We start from the raw sequence: 20,412 nt of genomic DNA, 5'->3' as shown, positions 1-20,412 counted from the left end.
AATAACATGAAAATAATTAATCTGAAATATTATTTTTCATACATACATTTCATAAACAAAACCTCTAACACCACTCACAATTCCATAACAAATATTTTAATTTTGTCAACATTCTTTAACTATTTAGTCTTCTCTCAATGGAAGGGCAACCTAAGATATCTTGACAATAATTCTTTACTGGCAAAACAAAATTTCTCAGCTAGTTTTAATGGTGCTCGTCTATTAAATTTTCTCTCAAATATCTTGAATAGTAATTAAGCCAGCAGTACTCTAGGCATTGAGTAAGTACACAATCAGTTCAGCCCAAGAAATAATCTTATAGACTCTTCAGATCTTTGCTTTTGCAATGTATAATTCCAATCACTGCATTTTTCATCTCAGACATTATGGTTTTCATTTATAGAAATTCAGTTTTGATCATTTTTACATCTTCCATGTCTTAACTTTTTAAACATGTGGAATACAGCTACAATAACTTTGTATTTTTCTTCTCTGCTAATTCTGATATCTGTGTTAGTTTTGGGTTGACTTCAGTCAATTATTCTCTTCATTATAAGTCATGTTTTCTTGTCTATTTGCATGTCTGATAATCTCTGATTGGATGCTAGACATTGTGAATTTTACTTTGATGGGTGCTAGATACTTTTGCATTATTCCTGTAAATCTTTGTTCAGGATGCAGTTAAGTTACTTGGAAACAGTTTAAGCCTTTCATTTCTAGCTTTTATGATCTCTTAGGCAGTTCAAGAGTGGTGCACAGTTTAGGGCTATTTCTCACTACTAGGTCCTCTACCCAATGCCCCGTGCATATCCCCGCCCCAATCCCCCCAAGTCTGGTGGGTAGAACAGGCATTATGTCTTGATGCGTTTGAATGTCAGGCTCTATTCCCTCTGGCTTTTTTTTTTTTTTTTTTTGAGTTGGAGTCTCACTCTGTCACCCAGACTGGAGTGCAGTGGCCGCTCCCGGCCACCGCAGCCTCGACCTGCTGGTCTCCGGCGATCCTTCCGCCTCAGCCTTCCCAGTAGCCGGAATTACAGGCATGCGCTACCATGCCCGGCTGATTTTTTTGATTTATTGTAGAGATGAGGTCTTGCTGCCCAGGCGGGTCTCGAACCCGCGGGCTCAGGCAATCCACTCACCTCAGCCTCCCAAAGGCGCGGGATTACAGGCTGAGCCACAGAGCCCGGCTCCCTCTGGCATTTTTGTCCTATAAACTCTATCTTGGTCTCTGTGGACTCTCATCTTAATCTCAACTCAGGGAGCCAGCTAGACTCCATAGTAGTTCCCTCCCCCTGTATAGTAGCCTGGAGATTCCTTCAAGGGAGTAAGCAGGGAGTAAGCACATTTGTTTCCCATTTCTAGGTGATCACTTTCTTTCATTGCCTGAAATTTAATGTCTTGAAAACTGTTTCATGTTTTGTGTCTGCTTAAAAAATGAGTTTTTTGGTACTCATTATTTCACATGGGAGGTTAACTCCTTCTCTGAAATACTTCACTGTTTTTTTAGACTAGATAGCCTAGATCTGAACTTCATTGTTTTCCTCTTCTTCCCCCATTTTCTATCCCCACTCTTTCCTTTTTAACTTATTTTGAAATAATTATAGACTCACAAGAAGTTTTAAAAATAGTGCAGAAAGGTCTGTGCACCCATCACACAGTTCCCCCAGTGGTGACATTTTATATAACTATATTTTATAAATGACTATATTTTATATAACTAGGAAGTTGGTTGGCAAAATACAATTTGCTTATAAACCTTACTCAGATTCCACCACTTTTTTTTGGTATGTCTTTGTGTACACCTCTATGATATTTTATCACATACATAGATTCATATAACTATCATTATAATCAGGATACAGAACTGTATTGTCATCACATAGGAAATCCCTTGTCACATTGCTTTGAAGTCATACTCTCCCTCTCTTTTCCCTAGCCTTTGGCAATCACTTATCTGTTCTCCACTTCTATAATTTTGTCATTTCAAGAATGTTACATAAATGGAATTATATAGTTTGTAGCATTTTGAGAATGACTTTTTTTCACTCAGAATTATGCCCTTAAGTTCTATTCAATATCAATAGATTGGCTTTTTTAATTGGTGAATTGTCTTATATAGACATACCAAGGGTTATATAAACATTCACTCATGAAAGGATATTTAAGTCATTTCTAGTTTTAGAGTATTACAAATAAAACTGTGAACATTTGTGTACAGGTTTGTTAACATAAGTTTAATTTCTCCAGAATAGGTGCCCAGGAGTTAATTGCTAAGTTATTAATAGTAGTTTTGTGTTCTGTTTTTTTTTTTAAGAAACTGCCAGACTGAGTTATAAAGTAACTATATCATTTTATGGTCTCACCAGCAATGTAGGAGAGATCTAGTTTCTTTGCTTCCTTGTCAGTATTTGTAATATCAGTATTTTTTAATGTTAGCCATTCTAGTAAGTACGTAGTGGTATCTCATTCTAGTATTAATTTGCATGTCCCTAGTGGTTAGTAATGGTGAACATCTTTTTGTGAATTAATTTGCCATTGCATTCTTCTATGTGCACTGTTTCTTAAATGTTATATAATTAAACTTTTATGCACATAAATCATGTTTTCTTCACTACTGGGGAGAGTTCATTCAGGGTAAGCATTTGGCTGTGGTTTAATATTTCTTGAGTGACCAAAATTAAATACAAAGACAAGCAATTTTTAAAAACCCCACAGGCATCACAAACAGAATTCATAATGCTCTAAGACTGGGGCCTGCACTCTGAACTCTAGTTTAGGGGTCAGCAAATGACAGCCCACAGGTCAAATCTGGCCAGGGGCCTGTATTTGTATGGACTAAAGGCTAAAATTGTATTTCACATTTTTAAAGGGTTATAAAAAAACAAAAATGAAAAGAAAGAATATGCAACAGAGACCATATGTATCCTGCCAGGTCTAATACAATTACTATATGGAGCTTACAGATAAAGTTTGCAGATGAATTAAAACAAAACCTGATCTTCATCTGGGGGGTGGTAAATATTAATGAAGTTGGCATCTGATTACCCATGATGCTCCTAGGATCTTACATTTTAAAAAGATGAGAAAACAAAAACACTATGAAAGCACAATGATCTGAAGACAGTTCCCATATCAACTTCTTGTCAAAGTATTTTTAAGCAGACAGTCATAAGCCTTGTAGAATTCTTCATTCCATTCCTGAATTTCTTCCATGTGGTCCTGAAGTATATCTACATTACTGATAAAGTCATGTGCCACAAGCTTGGAAATAAAACTAAACTTCAGTGTGTTCTAAAACCAGAGTTATTTCTAAGAACTAGTCATCACCAAAAGACTGGATTTCTTTCCCTTTTAGAGAGAAATCGGTCTCTAGATTTAAAAGTTGCATCCTATGAGCTTAGTCCCATTTTCTAACTATGAACCAGTATTTCATTATAAATCACAATACCATTGTATGTATAACTCTCTGGTCTAAAGACAAGCTGGGAACTCTCTTCTGACTTGTTGGTTTATTTTGATCCCCCCCAAATTTATTTATTTACTTATTTACTGATCCCCCCAAAATTTATTTATTTATTTATTTATTTATTTATTTTAGTTGGAATCTCACTCTGTCACCCAGACTGGAGTGCAGTGGCCGCTCCCGGCCACCGCAGCCTCGACCTGCTGAGCTCCGGCAATCCTTCCGCCTCAGCCTTCCAAGTAGCTGGAACTACAGGCGCGCACTACCATGCCTGGCTAATTTTTTATTTATTGTAGAGATGAGGTCTCACCAAGTTGCCCTGGCGGGTCTCGAACCCACGGGCTCTGGCGATCCACTTACCTCAGCCTCCCACGGTGCGGGATTACAGGCTGAGCCACCGAGCCCGGCTCAAAATTTATTTTTATATACTTTATATTTCCAGTTTGAGTAAAATAGAGCAAATCCAGTAGTGCCAGCTGTGCCACTATGCAGACAGTGACAGACATTAATCCTCTGATTGGCAACACACCTTACCTCTAATACTCTTTAAATCTTTAAACATCTAAAGTATGGAGTTTTAAGGCAAAAGGACTTTGTACCACATGCATATCTGGGCTTAGAGATGGCTTAAAATGCCACAGTCAGGTTTCAAATTTAAGTTGATGAACCAAGTCTAAGACCTAATAGACAAGTTATTTTCCTATTAGAAGTATCTTATCTAAGCCATTCACAAGTTGAATTTGCTCTACATGGGTACAATATAAAACTGAGAATCAAGGCCTTCCTAAAGTTTAGAGAATGCACTCCCAATACACACTTGTATATAGTTTTTTAGAAGGTAAATGTTTCACTCTGAGAAAATACCAGTTTTCTTCTGACCTCAGTATTGCATATAATACTTGTAAGTAATTGGCAGAATTATACAAATGTGTTATTTATTAGTGACAGCAATAGTAAGGAAAACCATGGAGCTGGAAATCAAATAAAATTATAGGGGTGATGCATCAAAACCCTGTGGGAAGCCTGAGCGTAAGGGACAAAATTTTACTGGTGTGGCTTTTTTCAAAAATTATCCAGAAGAAGTCATGCTGCAGATAAAACCCAGATCTCTTAGCAATGAGAGTATTTCTGTTTCTATGTCTCATAGGCTCCAAAAGGAAGGCCCAGATGAGCTGAGCTCAGCTGCTTATAATAACAGCTCACATATAAAGCTGCTCATTATTTTCAAAATTGGGTTTCAGATAGGAAATCTCCACAGAAAACAAGCAATCTACTCTGATTTTTTAGGTCTCTTAAATTATTTCATCCATCTTTGGTGTCTTTGGGTACCAAACAGTCTTAGAATCAAAACAAAATATGAAAGTTTCTCTTAAAGTCAACCAACCTGTTCATACCCTCAACCCTCTCCAAGAAAGATGGCTGATGTTTTCATCTGAGGTCCCAATGGTGCCATCCATTACTCTAATGGATTAATGTCTGAGGCAACTTACACAATCATCTGGCGCCCAACCTCAGAGTATATCCTGTGCTATTCTACAAAACAATTCTGTTGATCAGTACTTACATTCTTGCACTGTGAAATAAACTCTTCATTCTGCAATTTGGCAAAAAGACCATGCTTTATCTTACCCTTGTGCTACCAGCTTCTGGCAGTGCCTGACTCAATAAACATTTGTTGAGTAACTGACTAGAAGAAGAAAAATAGAGAAGGCAGGAGAAGGAGCTAAGCTAGGGAAAGATAAAATTTTGTTTTTAAATATATTAAGTTTGAGGTGGTACTGGCTGAGTGGAATGGAAATGGGCAAAAACGATAAAGACATCAGGTCTGCAGATATTGATTTGGAGGTTACATGCATAGAAATAATGGCTGAAGTCATAAGAATGGAATTTTAAAACTAGATCTAAATATCAGAAAGGCATATCATTCTGTGAGCAACAGAATGAAAATGTGACAAAATAGCTTTAGCTTATAATTCAAGCATGCTTACATATTTAAATAATTTTATTATACTATATTCAGAGAACTTTTAAACAGTACTTTCTGTATTATTGTTGTAGACTACTAGGATCAAAAATAGGTAACTCTCTTGACTCCTTATCAAACTCAAGATATTAGATCATAAGAAGTTGATTCTTACCACATTTGATATACAGTCATGCATTGCATAATGATGTTTTGGTCAATGATAAACTATATATGTGATGGTGGTCCCCTAAGATCATAATGGAGGTTAAGAAATTCCTGTTGCCTAGTGACTTCGTAGCTGTTGTAATGTTATAGTACAACACGACTCATGTGTTTGTGGTAAAACAAACCTACTGTACTACCAGTCATGTAAAAATTTAGCACATTCATTTCACATAGTACGTAATGCTTATTGATAATAAATGTGTTACTGTTGTATGTATTTACTATATTTTTAATTGTTGTTTTAGAGTATACTCCTTCTACTTATAAAAAAAGTTAACCATAAAAGAGCCTCAGGCAGATCTTTCAGGATGTATTCCAGAAAAAGGTATTGTTATCATAGGAAAAGACAGCTTCAAGAGTGTTATTGCCCCTGAGGGCCTTCCAGTTGGACAAGATGTGGAGGCGGTGTACCTAAACCTGAACTGTATCCCACATCTTTAAAATTAAAAAAAAAAAAAAAAAAAGACAGTGGCATTGATATTCCTGACCCTGTATAGGCTCATTTGTGTATTTGTGTCTTAGTTTTTAACAAAAAGTATAAAAAGTAAAAAAAAAATAAAAATCTTGAAAACAGAAAAAAGTGTATAGAATAAGGAGAGAAAATATATTTGTACAGTTGTACAATGTGTTTGTGTTTTAAGCTGTGTTATTACAAAAGAGTAAAAAATTTTAAAAAGTAAATTTTATAAAGAAAAAAGTTATAGCAAGCTAAGGTAATTTATTATTGAGGAAAGAAATAAAATTTTAAGATAAATTTAGTGCAACCTAAGTGTACAATGTTTCTAAAGTCTACAGTAGTGTACAGTAATGACCTAGGCGTTCACATTCACTCACCACTCACTCACTGACTCACTTGGAGCAACCCCAGTCCTGCAAGCTCCATTCATGATTAGTGCCCATTTTATCTTTTATCATGTATTTTTACTTTTCTATGTTTCAATATACAAATACTTACCATTGTGTTACAATTGCCTACAGTATTCTGCATAGCAACATGCTATACAGGTTTGTAGCCTAGAAGCAATAGGCTATACCATATAATCTAGGTGTGCAGTAGGCTATATCATCTAGGTTGGTGTAAGTTCACTGTATGATGTTCTCATGATGAGGAAATTGCCCAACAAGACCATTTCTCAGAATGTACCCTCATCATTAAGTGCTGCAAGTCACTTAATGTTAGATTGTCATCAAATTTTCACCATGTAACTAATATTAGAATTCAGTCAGATCTGGGAGCATACAGGTATTTTTATTCCCGTTTGCTTTTTGATAGTATTCTGTACTTTTTAACAGACTGTTTTCTTTCATGACATATAAAATGAATATTTAAAACTGAAATTTGATCTTATGAAGACTATCCCCCCACATTTGCTTTTTCTAGTATGTATCTCATGAGTAAGCCAATAGCATTCATCCATGTACACAGTTTAACTTCAATGTCCTTCTTAATGTCATTCGGATACAATTTAAAAGAAAATTTGACCAGCATTAATTTTTTATTCATTAAAACAATAAGTATTTTTTTAAAATAGTATCAGCCACCAGTGCAGCCAGATGTAATAAAAAAAATGTACAAAGGTCATTCACTTTTGTGGGACTGAGAGTCTGCTATACTAAAAGAGCAAGTTTACAATGTGCATACCAAACCAAATTCCTATATGTCCTAACTATACAAAGTTAGCTTTAAATCTTACTTTATATATATGCATTCAGTTGATTTTTAAGTTCAAGAGTTAGAAAGCAGCTTTTCTAGAAAATCTGAAAATCGGTTTTACCCAATGACAGGACTAATCAGTGTTCTTAAATGTTTTAATGAGGTGTTTTCACAGTGTCTGCATAGTGATACTGGTAAACAACTACAAGAAAAATGTGTCAAACACTAGAATGTGACAGTGGATATGTATAAAAAAGCTAAAACTGCAATTAGGTATACCACATTTCTGCTTATCTATGGACAACAGCTATTCATCTGACAGCAAAATGCAGTCTCCTTACCAGTAATTGTTACACCATCATCTTTACGAGCTTCAGCCATTTCCTGGACATGGACTTCAGAGTTCACATCAACCTCTTTCCCTGATAACTGTAAATGAGCTTGAAGAGAAGATGGAACCTTGATAATAACAGAGCCTATAATAATTTAAAGGATAGCTTATTAATACAAAGAAATCAAAAGTACTGTACATTTCACTGAAAGGGTGGCATTGCTTCTGGTACCCTGTTTTTACTTCTCAGTGCACAGTATTAATTTAAACAGCAGTGCCTTTTCTTTACTCTCGGGTCATCAAAGTTTCCTTACTTTCAAGGCATTCGGTAAATTCTGTCAAGAATGTGGGTTCAGGACATTATAAACTACCAGTTTTGGCTGAGGTGAGTGGATTGCCTGAGCCTGCGGGTTTGAGACCCGCCTGGGCAGCAAGACCTCATCTCTACAATAAAATCAAAAAATTAGCCGGGCGTGGTAGCGCACGCCTGTAATTCCGGCTACTCGGAAGGCTGAGGTGGAAGGATCGCCAGAGCCCAGCAGGTCGAGGCTGCGGTGGCCAGGAGCGGCCACTGCACTCCAGTCTGGGCGACAGAGTGAGACTCCAACTCAAAAAAAAAAAAAAAACAACAACAACAACTACCAGTTTTATTACCAATAGCCCTACCTATCTCATCCAGCACCAGAAAGTGAGTAGTTTATAACACATGTAGCTTATAGATAGGATTTGCCATTGTTTACTAAGAGCTAGACATCGAATTACATTATGTCTTAATCCCCATATCAACTTTATGAGGTATTATTATCATCCCGATTTTACAGATAAGAATTTGCTGAAGTTCCCACTAGAGCTAGTGCTGGAACCTAGACTCAGCTACAAAGCCCACGCTTTTAACCACTATAGTATTTCACATACTGCCACCTCATTGTACTATTAATATATGATTTGTAACCTCACTGATCATTACAACACAACTAGAACCCTGGTCTTGTGTTTTCAATTGTGCCTTGTGTATGAGAAAAAGTAACAATAAAAAAGGAATCATTTGAATTCTGACTGACTAATGATTCTTTTGAGTAGATTACAGGCTTTAGGGTGCCTAAGGCAAAATGCTCAACTTTATTTCCAATACAATGCAGTTGTAATTCAAGCTTCCAAAGAAGTAGATTAGAAAATGTACTTTGTTAGCTATGAAATAATATTTCAAAATCATTATGTAGGTTGCAGTTCTAATTCACCAGCACACTCCTATTTCAGAAGTTTTTATTTCTGTTTCTCATTTAAAAAAAAAAAAAGTGGGTAAGAGATTCCTACCATAAAGCATTAACTCCATCTCTGTGGACAAAGATGTTCAAGATGACATCCATTGTGAATGTTATAAAGATTCCTTTAGAATGTATTTAATTCTGGTTCATAGTTTTCCTTCTAGTCTGGTTAAGTTTCCTTAAATAATTTAATATCTTCTCAGTCTTCCTAACTGGAGCTGGAAGACTGATGAACTCTCATTTTGACTCCTCAAAAAAAGTGGGGAACAATAGAATTCAAACATAAGTTATAGACAGGAGATTCCCCATAACAACATATGAGGACTTTAGGAAAAAAACAAAACAAAAACCCTAGAATATTTCAGGATAAATGGAAGATAAAAGTTTTTCTACCAAGCATACCTTCAAAAGTAGAAAGTCATGAATTAAACATTTTTTTTCTAGTACTTTATATCTCTAAACACATCAAATGTAGTATTTTATGGACACTTTTTCTGTTCTTAAATGAATAACATGATCTTAAATCTGTGCAATCTTTAGAAATGTTAAGTAATACAAAAAAAGTTCTATCCCTATCTCCCCCCACATATTTAAGAAACAAAACTTACCATTATCAAAACTCTACCACTATTTGTGATGAAGAATTCTTGTGACTTGCAAACTTTCTCAATGCCTCACCTTTAACACTATCATTTTTAAAAAATAAAAGCTCTTGTTATGTCTTCATCCTCTTTTCACTTTATAAACTTCTTCATGGTTGACATTGATACTGCCCTGTTAAAGATGTGAAAGTGAACTAATACTAACAGCATCATTTATTGAAGGCATACTATGTTAAGATTAGTGATTTTCCCAAGGACAGATGTTTAAGTGGAAAAGTCAGTACTTGCATGCAGGTATGATTTCTAGGCTCGAGCATAGCCTTTCTGAATGAATTAATAAAGTCATCATATTAACTTTCATAAGGAGAAAGAAAACAAGCACTATTTTTTTTTCACATGGCAAAATGGTGAAGACCTAAGAGACTTAAGTGGATGACTGAATCCTACAGAAAGACAGTGGCAGAGATGGAATGGATTCCAGATGTCCCTGCTAACCATTAAGCAAGAGTACTGAAAAACTTTCCATTGCTCTAAAAAGTTACTGTTCCCAAGAGTATTTAGAATTAAGAGATCTGAAGTAAGACAGAAATCTTTGTTTCCAGTTATCTTTAAGCTTCTGCCAATAACATGATCCCAGTAGGAAAAAAACACAAAACTGTAACTCTAATCAAATTATGCAACATCATATAGTATTTCAATAGGTTGCTGGAACAATATTCCAAATAATACTCAAAAATATTTTAAGTGAGTGAAGATAAACGATCTTCAAAATTTTAAAGTTTTTTGATTGCTTTGTTTTACATTTTTGCATACCACACAAAACAGGAAATAACTTTTATGTAAGAGCTACTTATTCAAAACTTTGTTTTCCTCTGTTACTAGTTATATTAATGATATATGCTTTTTCTTCCTGAGTCTTTGTAATAAAAGAGTATTTATTTATTTATATTGACTTATATGATTTCTATGTCTTGCATGATGTACATAGCATTTATAATTTCAACAGTATTATTGAAACGCTTAGAAATTTAGTGAGACCACAATATTATAATATTTTACAGAAAAAATATGTCATTGTGAGAAATCACACCTATGTCAGCAATAATTCCGTTTCAGACCTCTGTGTCTTGCAGTTTTATGTTTACACTCTGATAAGAGAGCCTAGATGGACAAAAAAGTATTAAATCAACATTATAAAGAAATAATAGCAGAAATAGTCTCTGTAAAAAAAATACTTTCAATGTTATACATATATGCCTCTTTTGGCCAACATGCAAAATCTTCTAGACTACTTTAAAAACTTTTTATTAGAGCTACATTTCTAACTTTCTGCACCATACAGTCGTATGGACAAGCTATTCCACCCAAACCACTTGACACCATGTACATGTGTGTGCATGTGTGCACAGTAACAGACAAATTCAAATTTAGCTTCAGATGAGTAAAAAGTATACCATGTTTAATGAAAAGCTTGGGCTTAGAATAAGTTATTTGTATCAGAAATTAAATTATATAAAGAGACATATTGTTAAGTCTTGATACTTCAAGAGACTAAGTTAACAATCACTTTAGAGGACCTTATTGGTGATATCATTATTTTAGGATGACATTTTTTAAATGATTGCTCTATATTGATAGCCTGAGAAGTTCCTCTTACAGGCTGGTAGGAAAACTTACAAAAGAACTTATGGGAGTATTTTCACTTTGAAGAATATTTTATTTCAGACATAAGACTAAACTGAAAAGTCCACACAGTAACATTTAAAATTTTCACAGCAACAGTCAAAATATTATGTTTTAGTTTGCACCACAAAGGAAAAGAGGATCTTCATGGCTATTTGCCCCTAAAGTTGTAAAGATCATTGGTCTAGAAAGCTAGTAGACCAGTCTTTAAATCAGGTTCTGTCAGAAGTGTTCTCAAAATCACTATGTCAGTATAGATAATTTGACCATGTGTTTCCTGAGTGTTACATAAACCTTCCTTATACCATATGTCAAAATAAAACATTCCCATTGGCTAACCTTTGTGGGATCCCAATTCCACTTTCCCCAGTTGGCTGACATAAACATCTATGGCACCCTGATGAGTTGAGGCTTTTAGACATCCAGAGGATGAATCTGGAAAGAAGGAAAAACTGTAAGTATAATCATTCTTACTTGAGTAAATGGAATTATAAGCCTAAAATAGAAGGCATCGCTTTAGCATTAGGAAAAGGAACTAAGAATGTTGCAAAGTTGTGTCATTTCCTCATAACAATGCCACTGTTGGCATTAAAATATAAACACTACCAGAAATTGAGATAGCTATACCTAGACAACTAATTAAAAATCTCTATATCTACACACTAACCTGATTAACTTATCTCCAAACATTTCACCTAAAACCTAATGAGTGGGAAGGACAGTATGCAAGCAATGCCTCCTTGATAGCCAAGATCATTAAGCATCATTGATATATTTACTTTATTATCATATTGATAAATTTATTACACTTTCAATAATTACCAAATAATTCTACCTTACATGCAGTCACACATGAGCATAGCAAATTTTTTTAAAAATCGAAACCTCTCCAACTAGCATATTGCTAAGTAGACAGAAACTGGGAACATTTCTCCTGAAAACTGGAACAAGACAAGGCTGCCCACTCTCACCCATCTTGTTCAACATTGTGTTGGAAGTCCTAGTTAGAGCAATTAGACAAGAGAAGGAAATCAGGGGTATCAAAAAAGGAAAAGAAGAAGTTAAGTTATCCCTCTTTCCTGATGATATGATCTTATAGCTCGAAAATCCAAGAGAATCTTAGATCAAAAACCTACTTGCACTGATAAAGGACTTTGGCAAACTTTCAGAGTACATAATAAATGTGTAGAAGACAGTTGCATTCTTATATGCCTACAGCAAGCAGGCGGAGAACCAAATAAAAAGCACAATCCCATTCACAATAGCCACACAAAAATGAAGTACCTCGGCATCTTCCTAACCAGGAAAGTGAAAGACCTTTACAATGAGAACTACAAAACACTGCTCAAAGAAATCTAGGAAGACACAAACAGATGGAAAAATGTTCCATGCTCACGGGTAGGAAAAATCAACACTTTTAAGATGCCTATCCTACCGATGGCAATCTACAGATTCAACGCAATGCCCATCAAATTACCAACATCATTCTTCTCAGACCTGGAAATGACAATACAGAAATTCATATGGAAACATAAACGACCACGAATAGCCAAAACAATCTTTAGTAAAAGAAACAAACAGGAGGTATCACACTTCCAGACTTCAAGCTTTACTATAAGGCTACAATAATCAAAACAGCCTCGTATTGGTACAAGAACAGGCATTCAGATCAATAGAATAGGATAGAGATTGCAGAAGCAAAGCCTCAATTTCTCAACCAACTCATCTCTGACAAAGCCTCCAACAACAAACACTGGGGAGAGGAGAACTTTTTCAGTAAATGGTGCTGGAAAAACTGGCTGATCAAATGCAGAAGATTGAAATAGGACCCCTATCTATCCCCATACACAAAAATTAACTCTAAATGGATCAAAGACCTAAACATAATACCTTAAACTATAAGAACCTTAGAAAATGCAGAAGACACCTTTATGAAAATTGGAACTGGCAACCAATTTCTGATCAAAACCCCAAGTGCCCATACCATAAGAGATAAGATAGACAAGTGGGACCTCATCAAACTGACAAGCTTCTGCAAAGCAAAAGAAACCATCAACAGAGCAGGGAGACAGCCCACAGAATGGGGAAAAACATTTGTCAACTTTGTATCTGACAAAGATCTAACATCTAGGATCTACAAGGAACTCAAACGTGCTAAAAGGAAAAATACAAATAGCCCCATTAAAAAGTAGGCAAAAGACATGAATAGACACTTCTCAAAAGAATAGACACTTCTCAAAAGTAGGCAAAAGACATGAATAGACACTTCTCAAAAGACATGAATAGACACTTCTCAAAAGAAGATATATGGGCAGCCAACAGACACATGAAAATGTGCTCAGCTTCACTCATCATCAGAAAAATGCAAATCAAAACCACATTGATATACTACCTAACCCCAGTAAGAATGGTCATCATTAATAAAACAAACAACAGATGCTGACGAGGATGCAGAGAAAAGGGAACACTTCTACACTGCTGGTGGGAATGCAAACTAGAGCAACCTCTTTGGAAGACAATGTGGTGATTTCTGAAAGAACTAGAAATTGGCCTTTCATATGACCCAGGAATCCCCCTATTGGGAATATACCTGGAGGAACTCAAATCATTCTACAAAAAAGATACCTGCACATGCATATTTGTTGCAGCTGTATTTACAATAGGAAAAACATGGAACCAACCATGCTGCCCATCAAAGCTGAACTGGATAGAAAAAAAAATGTGGTACATATACACAATGGAATATTATGCAGCCATAAAGAAGGACAAACTTATGAACTTTGTAGCAACTTGGATGGATTTAGAGTCTGTCATACTTAGTGATCTATCACAGAAACAAAGAACAGAGTACCATATTTTCTCACTCATAAGCAGACCTTGAACAATTATCATAATACTATATGAAAGGGATTGGCAGTAGCAGAAAAGTGCTGAGGGTGGGATGGAGGGGAGGGATTGGCAGTTGAGGGAAACTGCTAAGAGAAGGAGAGGCACACCTCATCAACAAGGGCACCTGCATAATGAACATTTGTATACCTAACCTGAATTGTACCCCACATCTTTAAAATTAAAAAAATAATAAAATTTAAAAAACCCAAAACTTCTCATAGTTTCGCTATTCAGCAAATTTGCTAGTACTAAAAAGTGCTCCTAATAGTAAAGGATTACTCTACATAAGATTGTTTTTTGTTTCATTCTTTTTTTTAAAGACAGGGTCTTGTTATATTGCCCAGGTTCATCTTGAACAGGGTCTTGTTATATTGCCCAGGTTCATCTTGAACTCAAGTGAGCCTCCCACCTTAGCCTCCAGCATAGCTGGGATTTAAGTGCCCAGCTTGTATTTGTTAAAGGGTCAGAAAAAGGTATTGTGGGTGAGGAGAGTGGGTGAAGCTTGTTTATATATTTCTTTTCAAGTTTCTGGAATGGAATGAATATCTTTAAGTCAAGATTTTAAAAATCATAATTAAGGTAGTTCTTTTGACACACAAATTTCTCTGTGTCATCAATGATCCCAGTTTCCAATCAGCCAATATTTCAAATTAAAGGGAAAACAGAGTCAGAAATAAGGAAGTAAAAGAATTATGTTGGAGAGTCAGTGCCAAGTGGTTTTTCCTTCTTCTCATTCTTTCATGGCAACTGAACCTTTAATATTCTATCTGGCTGCTTGGAGAAGAGGAAAGCATATTCTTTCTAGAGATACCGCTCTAAAGGAGCTTTTATTACTTCAAAGTAGAAACAAAGTAGGGAGTGTGGTGAAAATTATGCTAAGAATTATATTATACTTTTTATAAAATGTGAAGAGAAAACATTTGTATATCTACAAAGGAGCCAACATTTTTCTTTTAAAGAAATATTAAATGACTCCAAACAAAGATAACTTTGGAATAAACTGTTCAAAATCTGTCTCCAAGATCACTTATAATAATTTATCTATAACCTATACTGAAAAATGCTCTTTCTCAGACCCAATTCATTTAGTTTTCAAGTGTCAAAAGTAAACACTAATATCGGGAAACGAAGCCACTAGAGATAAATGACATAAAAATGAACAAGGATAAAAATTCAACTGCTTAAGTATCAACAGAAACTCCTTTTTTTTGAGTGGGAGTCTCACTGTGTTGCCCAGGCTGGAGTGCAGTGGCATGCTCATGGCCACCGCAGCCTCGACCTGCTGGGCTCAGGCGATCCTTCCGCCTCGGCCTTCCAGTAGCTGGAACTAAAGGTGCGCACCACCACGCTCAGCCAAATTTTTGATTTATTGAGAGATGAAGTCTCGCCAAGTTGCCCAGGCTGGTCTTGAACCCCTGGGCTCAGGCAATCCTCTCACCTCCACCTCCCAAAGCGCTGAGATTACAGGCATGAGCTACTGCCCTCAGCTCAGAAACCCCTTTTAAAACCTCTTAACTGCATCCTAAAAGAAGCCAAGTAAAAATTACATTATATATATATTTTTAAGTGGACTACACAATGTAGGTATTATCCTAGGTTAAACAAAGTAAAATATTTGAAACATTAGTTTAATTTCTTGCTTTCTCCAGAAGAAGAAAAAATCTTATTTCACTTACTTTCCCCTCCAAGTGGGAAATAAAAAACAGCTAAATAATTATATTTTAAGCCACAAATATATTATATTCTCATGTAATCAGTCTTGATCTCTGATCATGGCCCATTCCTCAGAGGCTGTTTAAAAAATTAAAACTCAAAAGATACAGGAAAAGTGATATTTAAACATTAAGCAGTAAGACAAACACTACTTTTCTTTTGCTTTCCTTAACACAAATTATTGGAACTAAAATTAATTATCAAGAGTAAAATTAGGGCTTCATCCACAGAATTTCATTTTTTGGAGATTCATGTAATGGAGAAGTTCTACAATCTGGAAGAAGGGTCTGTAGATCTAATATTCTGCAAGATAATTGTAATTAACAATGTAGTATTGTATACTTGAAACTTGCTAAGAAAGTAGATCTTAAATGTTTTCACTACACACACACAAAATAGTAACTACGTGAAGATATGTTAACTAAATTGACTGTAGGAATCATTTCACAATATATACGTAGATCAAATATCATGTTATACACCTTAAACATATACAATCTTATTTGTCTGCTTATCACAATAAAGATGGCAAAAACAAAGCAAAACAAGAAAACAAAGAAAATTTATATTGTAATGTGTTTTGCTCTGCTTGGCACAGGCACTCAGTAAAGGATAGCTATTTAAAAAATCAATGTAGTAATATGGTTGATTATATTAATATGCTAAAGGAGAAAAAATATTATCGTTTCAATAAATGAAGAAAATGTATTTGACAAAACTCAACAAACATTCATGATCCAAGAAATAAAAAGAGAAACTTTTAGCAAACTAGGAATAAAAGATAACTTTTGCAATCTGATTAAAGGCATCTGTTAAAAGTCTATAGTTTATATGTCATACTTAATGGTAAAATATTAAATGCCTTTTCCCAAGGGGACAAGATGGGCAGCAAGAGCAAGGAATCCCACTCTCACCACGATGATTTAACATTATACTGAAGGTCCCAGCTACAGTAAGAAAAAGAAATAAAAAGAATATAAAAAGAGGTAAAAAGACCTTTATTCATAGATGAAATGACTGCTTATATAGAAAAGGATTATAGATTTTAGAAAAACACTATTAAAATTAGCAAGGTCATAAAATACAAGATCCATGCATAAAAATCAACTGTATGGCAGAAGATCCAAAAAACCTGGAATTTATCTATAAAAAATTGTGTATTTATTCTTACATGTTTAAATTTCAGTCACCTTCAAAATATTCTGTTTGATTCAATGCATCTATTGAGATACTTTTTCCACTGCTCAAAACAGTTTTTGAACTTGTCAATTTTGATGCCGTTAGTGTTTCTGCCATTTTTTGTTTTACCTCTTCCACATCTGCAAAACATTCCCTTTGAGGACTTTTTTCATCCAGGGAAACAAAGCCAAGTCGCTCACAGGAAGATCAGGTGAATAGGGACAGTGGGGCACTGAGGTCATGCCATTTTTGGTCAAAAACTGCTGAATACTCATTGCATGTGGGCAGGTGAGCATGTAAAGCGTGTAAATCCCCCATCATGAAATGGGCAAACATGCTGAAAGAATCTAAAAAAAAAAAAAAATGGGGGGGACCCACCCTCCAAAATCTAATTCCAGGTTTTTTGAGGTCCCCCTTGTATTTACATATATCAGCAGCAGACAATTAAAAAATAAAGTTTTAAAAAATTTCCTTCAAAACAGTGTTAAAATGCAAATAAATTTAATAAAGATGTGCCAGACCTCTATACTGAAAGTTACAACACAATGCAGACTGAAATTTAAAAAGATGTAAATAAATGGAGAGTTATGGCATGTTCATGAAGTGGAAGACTCAATGTTGCTGAGGGTGGATTCTCTCAAAACTGATCTATAGCTTCAGTGATTCAATGCAATCCCAAATATAGTCACAACTGGAATTCTTGGAAGAAATTGACTGGAAAATCAAAAGACTTACAATATCCAAAGCAATCTTTAAAAATGACAAATCTGGAATACTTCAACTACCTGATTTAGAGACTTACTATTATAAAGCTACAGTAATCAAGATATTTTGGCACTGGCATAAAGTTCAACAAACAAATCAATGAATTAGAAGCAAGAGATAAGAATTAGAGCCACATTTAAACAGTCATTTGATTTTACACAAAAATACTGAAGTAATCCATCAGAGAAAGGAAGTTAAAAAAAATTTTTTTTAATAAATGGTAATACAACAACTAGATATCTATGTGGAAAAAGAAATATAACTCCTAATAATGTGGCTTCTAACATTAAACAAAAAATTTAGAGATGGATCAAAGGTAAAAGTAAAAATTTTGAGGCTGCTAAAAGAAAATGTAGTAGATTATTTTTGTGACTGAAGGGAGACAACGATTTCTTAGGATCCATAAAAATAACTGGTAAATTACACAGCATCAAAGTTAAAATCTTTTTCTCATCAAAATATACTATTAAGAAAATAAACTGACAAAGGACTTGTATCCAGCATATATAAATAACTCTTACAACTTAATAACAAAGACAAATAACTCAACTATAAAATAAATGGGCAAAAGATCTGAAAACAAACTTCACAAAGGAAGACAAACTAATGATCATTGCACATTAAAAATGCTGAACATCATTAGTCATTACAAAATGTCAATAAATAACAGAGATATACCACTATAAACATGCCAGAATGGGTAAAATTTTAAACACTAACAATAATAAATGTTGGTAAGGATATGAAGCAACTACAATTCTCATATGATGTTGATGAGAGTGTAAAATTGAACTTTGGGAAAAGTCTGATAGTTTATCATAAAAATTAAAGGTATACACCTACCTACTCAACCCAGCAATTATTACCTAGGTATTTACCCAAGAATAATTTTTAAAAATCCATAAAATGACTTGTATAAGTATGTTCATAGCAATTTTATTTACAATAGCCAAAGATTAGAAACAGTTCAGGTATCCATCAACAGGATAATGTATAGATGAAGATTTCTAGTGGCCTGCTTTCAATTCTGCACCCCTCTAGGTTGCCCTTTTAAAATATAAATTATTTATCTCCCCTCCTAACACCCTGTTGTTGTTGTTGGAATAAAGTCTCAACTCTTACCATGTCTACAAGGTCCCACAATCTAGCCTCACTTACCGTATCTTCCACTACCTTCTTCAATTTCTTCCATTTTCAAAGCTTGCTCTTGCTGTTCCTCTATCTGGAAAGCTCTGTATCTAGGATTTTACATGCCTCTTTTCCATTATTCTGGCTTTAGTTCAAGTGTCCCCTCCCCTAGCTGTCTCGACTGCCTACATGAAGTAACTTTCTTTTCCTCAATCTCTATTCCATTTCCCTTTCTTATTTCTTCATTGTACTTATCACGAACTAAAAAATTACCTTTTGTTATTTACATACTTTTTGTTTTTCTTCCCAGCACTCAGAGGTGAGGTCTCTGAGCACAGAAACTATGTCCTGTTAACCAATATATTCCCCAACACCTAGAAGAATTCCTAACACATAGCAGGCATTCAGTAAATACATGTTGACTAACCAATTACTGGCATACTCAGGGTTGTCTTCAAATGTTAACACAATTTGGGGACCAACAAACAGTGATACAATTTATATCTTTCTTTCTTTCAAAGACTTAATATAGATATTCGAAGAACTCAAGGAATCTATATTATAAGATATTTCTTAATACCAGCGAAGGTAATTTTCTCTGAAGGGACATATTAGAGCATAGGGCCTACCTATATTCAACTTGCATATCAGGATCCTGTCAAGTTCATCAACTAAACTGTAGGCTTTATTTACTCTAATAAAGTAATAACAAATATAACTATTTTAAAAGCAGGCAAAATTTACCAACTAGCAGCTTAGCACATACCTACTGTGATGTTACCCATCTTGCTTTGTAATGTTATATTACCTGTAAATGAGAGAAAAATAAAAGATAATTTTATATATTAGAAATAATCTAGAAAGGAACTATGTTATATAGAACCTTAAAACATGGTTGAACATCTACATTATTCAATAACACTATTATAATTGTTGGTTATTTTTCTCAATTTTACCAATCCAGTCAGAGATTTACTTGTAGTTCTGAAGTAACTAGGTGTAGGCATCTGTGCAAACCTTCTGCCTCTACTTGCAAACTTTAAGCTTTTATAACATAACTACAAAACAAATCACCATACCTCCTGGCAAATATAGAGGAAAAACAATGATACTTCTAAAACTCATAAATGAAAAAAATTACTTAAATGTATTCACTGCACATTTTCAACCTTAAATATCAATGTATTTATCAGACCACATAAAGCCAGGTTTTGAACCAAGTAACACTAAAATATTATGTGTAAAAAAAGAATTACTTTCATTTTTTCAAGCCAGTTGCCATGTCTGTCTGTCAGATTAGAATTGTTTCTGGGCCAAGAGTTAAAGTGGTTTGGGGTAGGAATGATGCATACATGGAATATGACTAACAGCAACAACAAAAAGCTTCAAAGGTTTCCATCTTCCTTTTTTTTTTTTTTTTTTTTTTTTTTTAGTTGGAATCTCACTCTGTCACCCAGACTGGAGTGCAGTGGCTGCTCCCGACCACCACAGCCTCGACCTGCTGGGCTCCGGTGATCCTTCCGCCTCAGCCTTCCCAGTAACCGGAAAT

General features: G+C 34.8%; 1 protein-coding gene across 2 annotated transcripts in view; it reads right to left on the bottom strand.

Moving 5' to 3' along the window:
• Positions 1 to 20,412, bottom strand: part of FAM185A (family with sequence similarity 185 member A) — a 68,098-nt gene that overhangs the window by 4,012 nt on the left and 43,674 nt on the right. For both annotated transcript variants that reach the window (XM_008055117.2, XM_008055119.2), the window contains 3 exons: positions 19,630 to 19,671; positions 11,529 to 11,624; positions 7,650 to 7,784 (listed from right to left, as the gene is read on the bottom strand). In XM_008055117.2, the coding sequence (XP_008053308.1) occupies positions 7,650 to 7,784; positions 11,529 to 11,624; positions 19,630 to 19,671 (273 nt within the window). The remainder of the gene's footprint in view (positions 1 to 7,649; positions 7,785 to 11,528; positions 11,625 to 19,629; positions 19,672 to 20,412) is intronic.

This window comes from Carlito syrichta, unplaced genomic scaffold (genome assembly GCF_000164805.1).
Source record: "Carlito syrichta isolate Samal-C Ts95f unplaced genomic scaffold, Tarsius_syrichta-2.0.1 Scaffold301691, whole genome shotgun sequence".
Taxonomy (NCBI): domain Eukaryota; kingdom Metazoa; phylum Chordata; class Mammalia; order Primates; family Tarsiidae; genus Carlito; species Carlito syrichta.
Note: the sequence above shows the minus strand (reverse complement) of the source record. Positions and strands in the feature narration are given on the sequence as shown.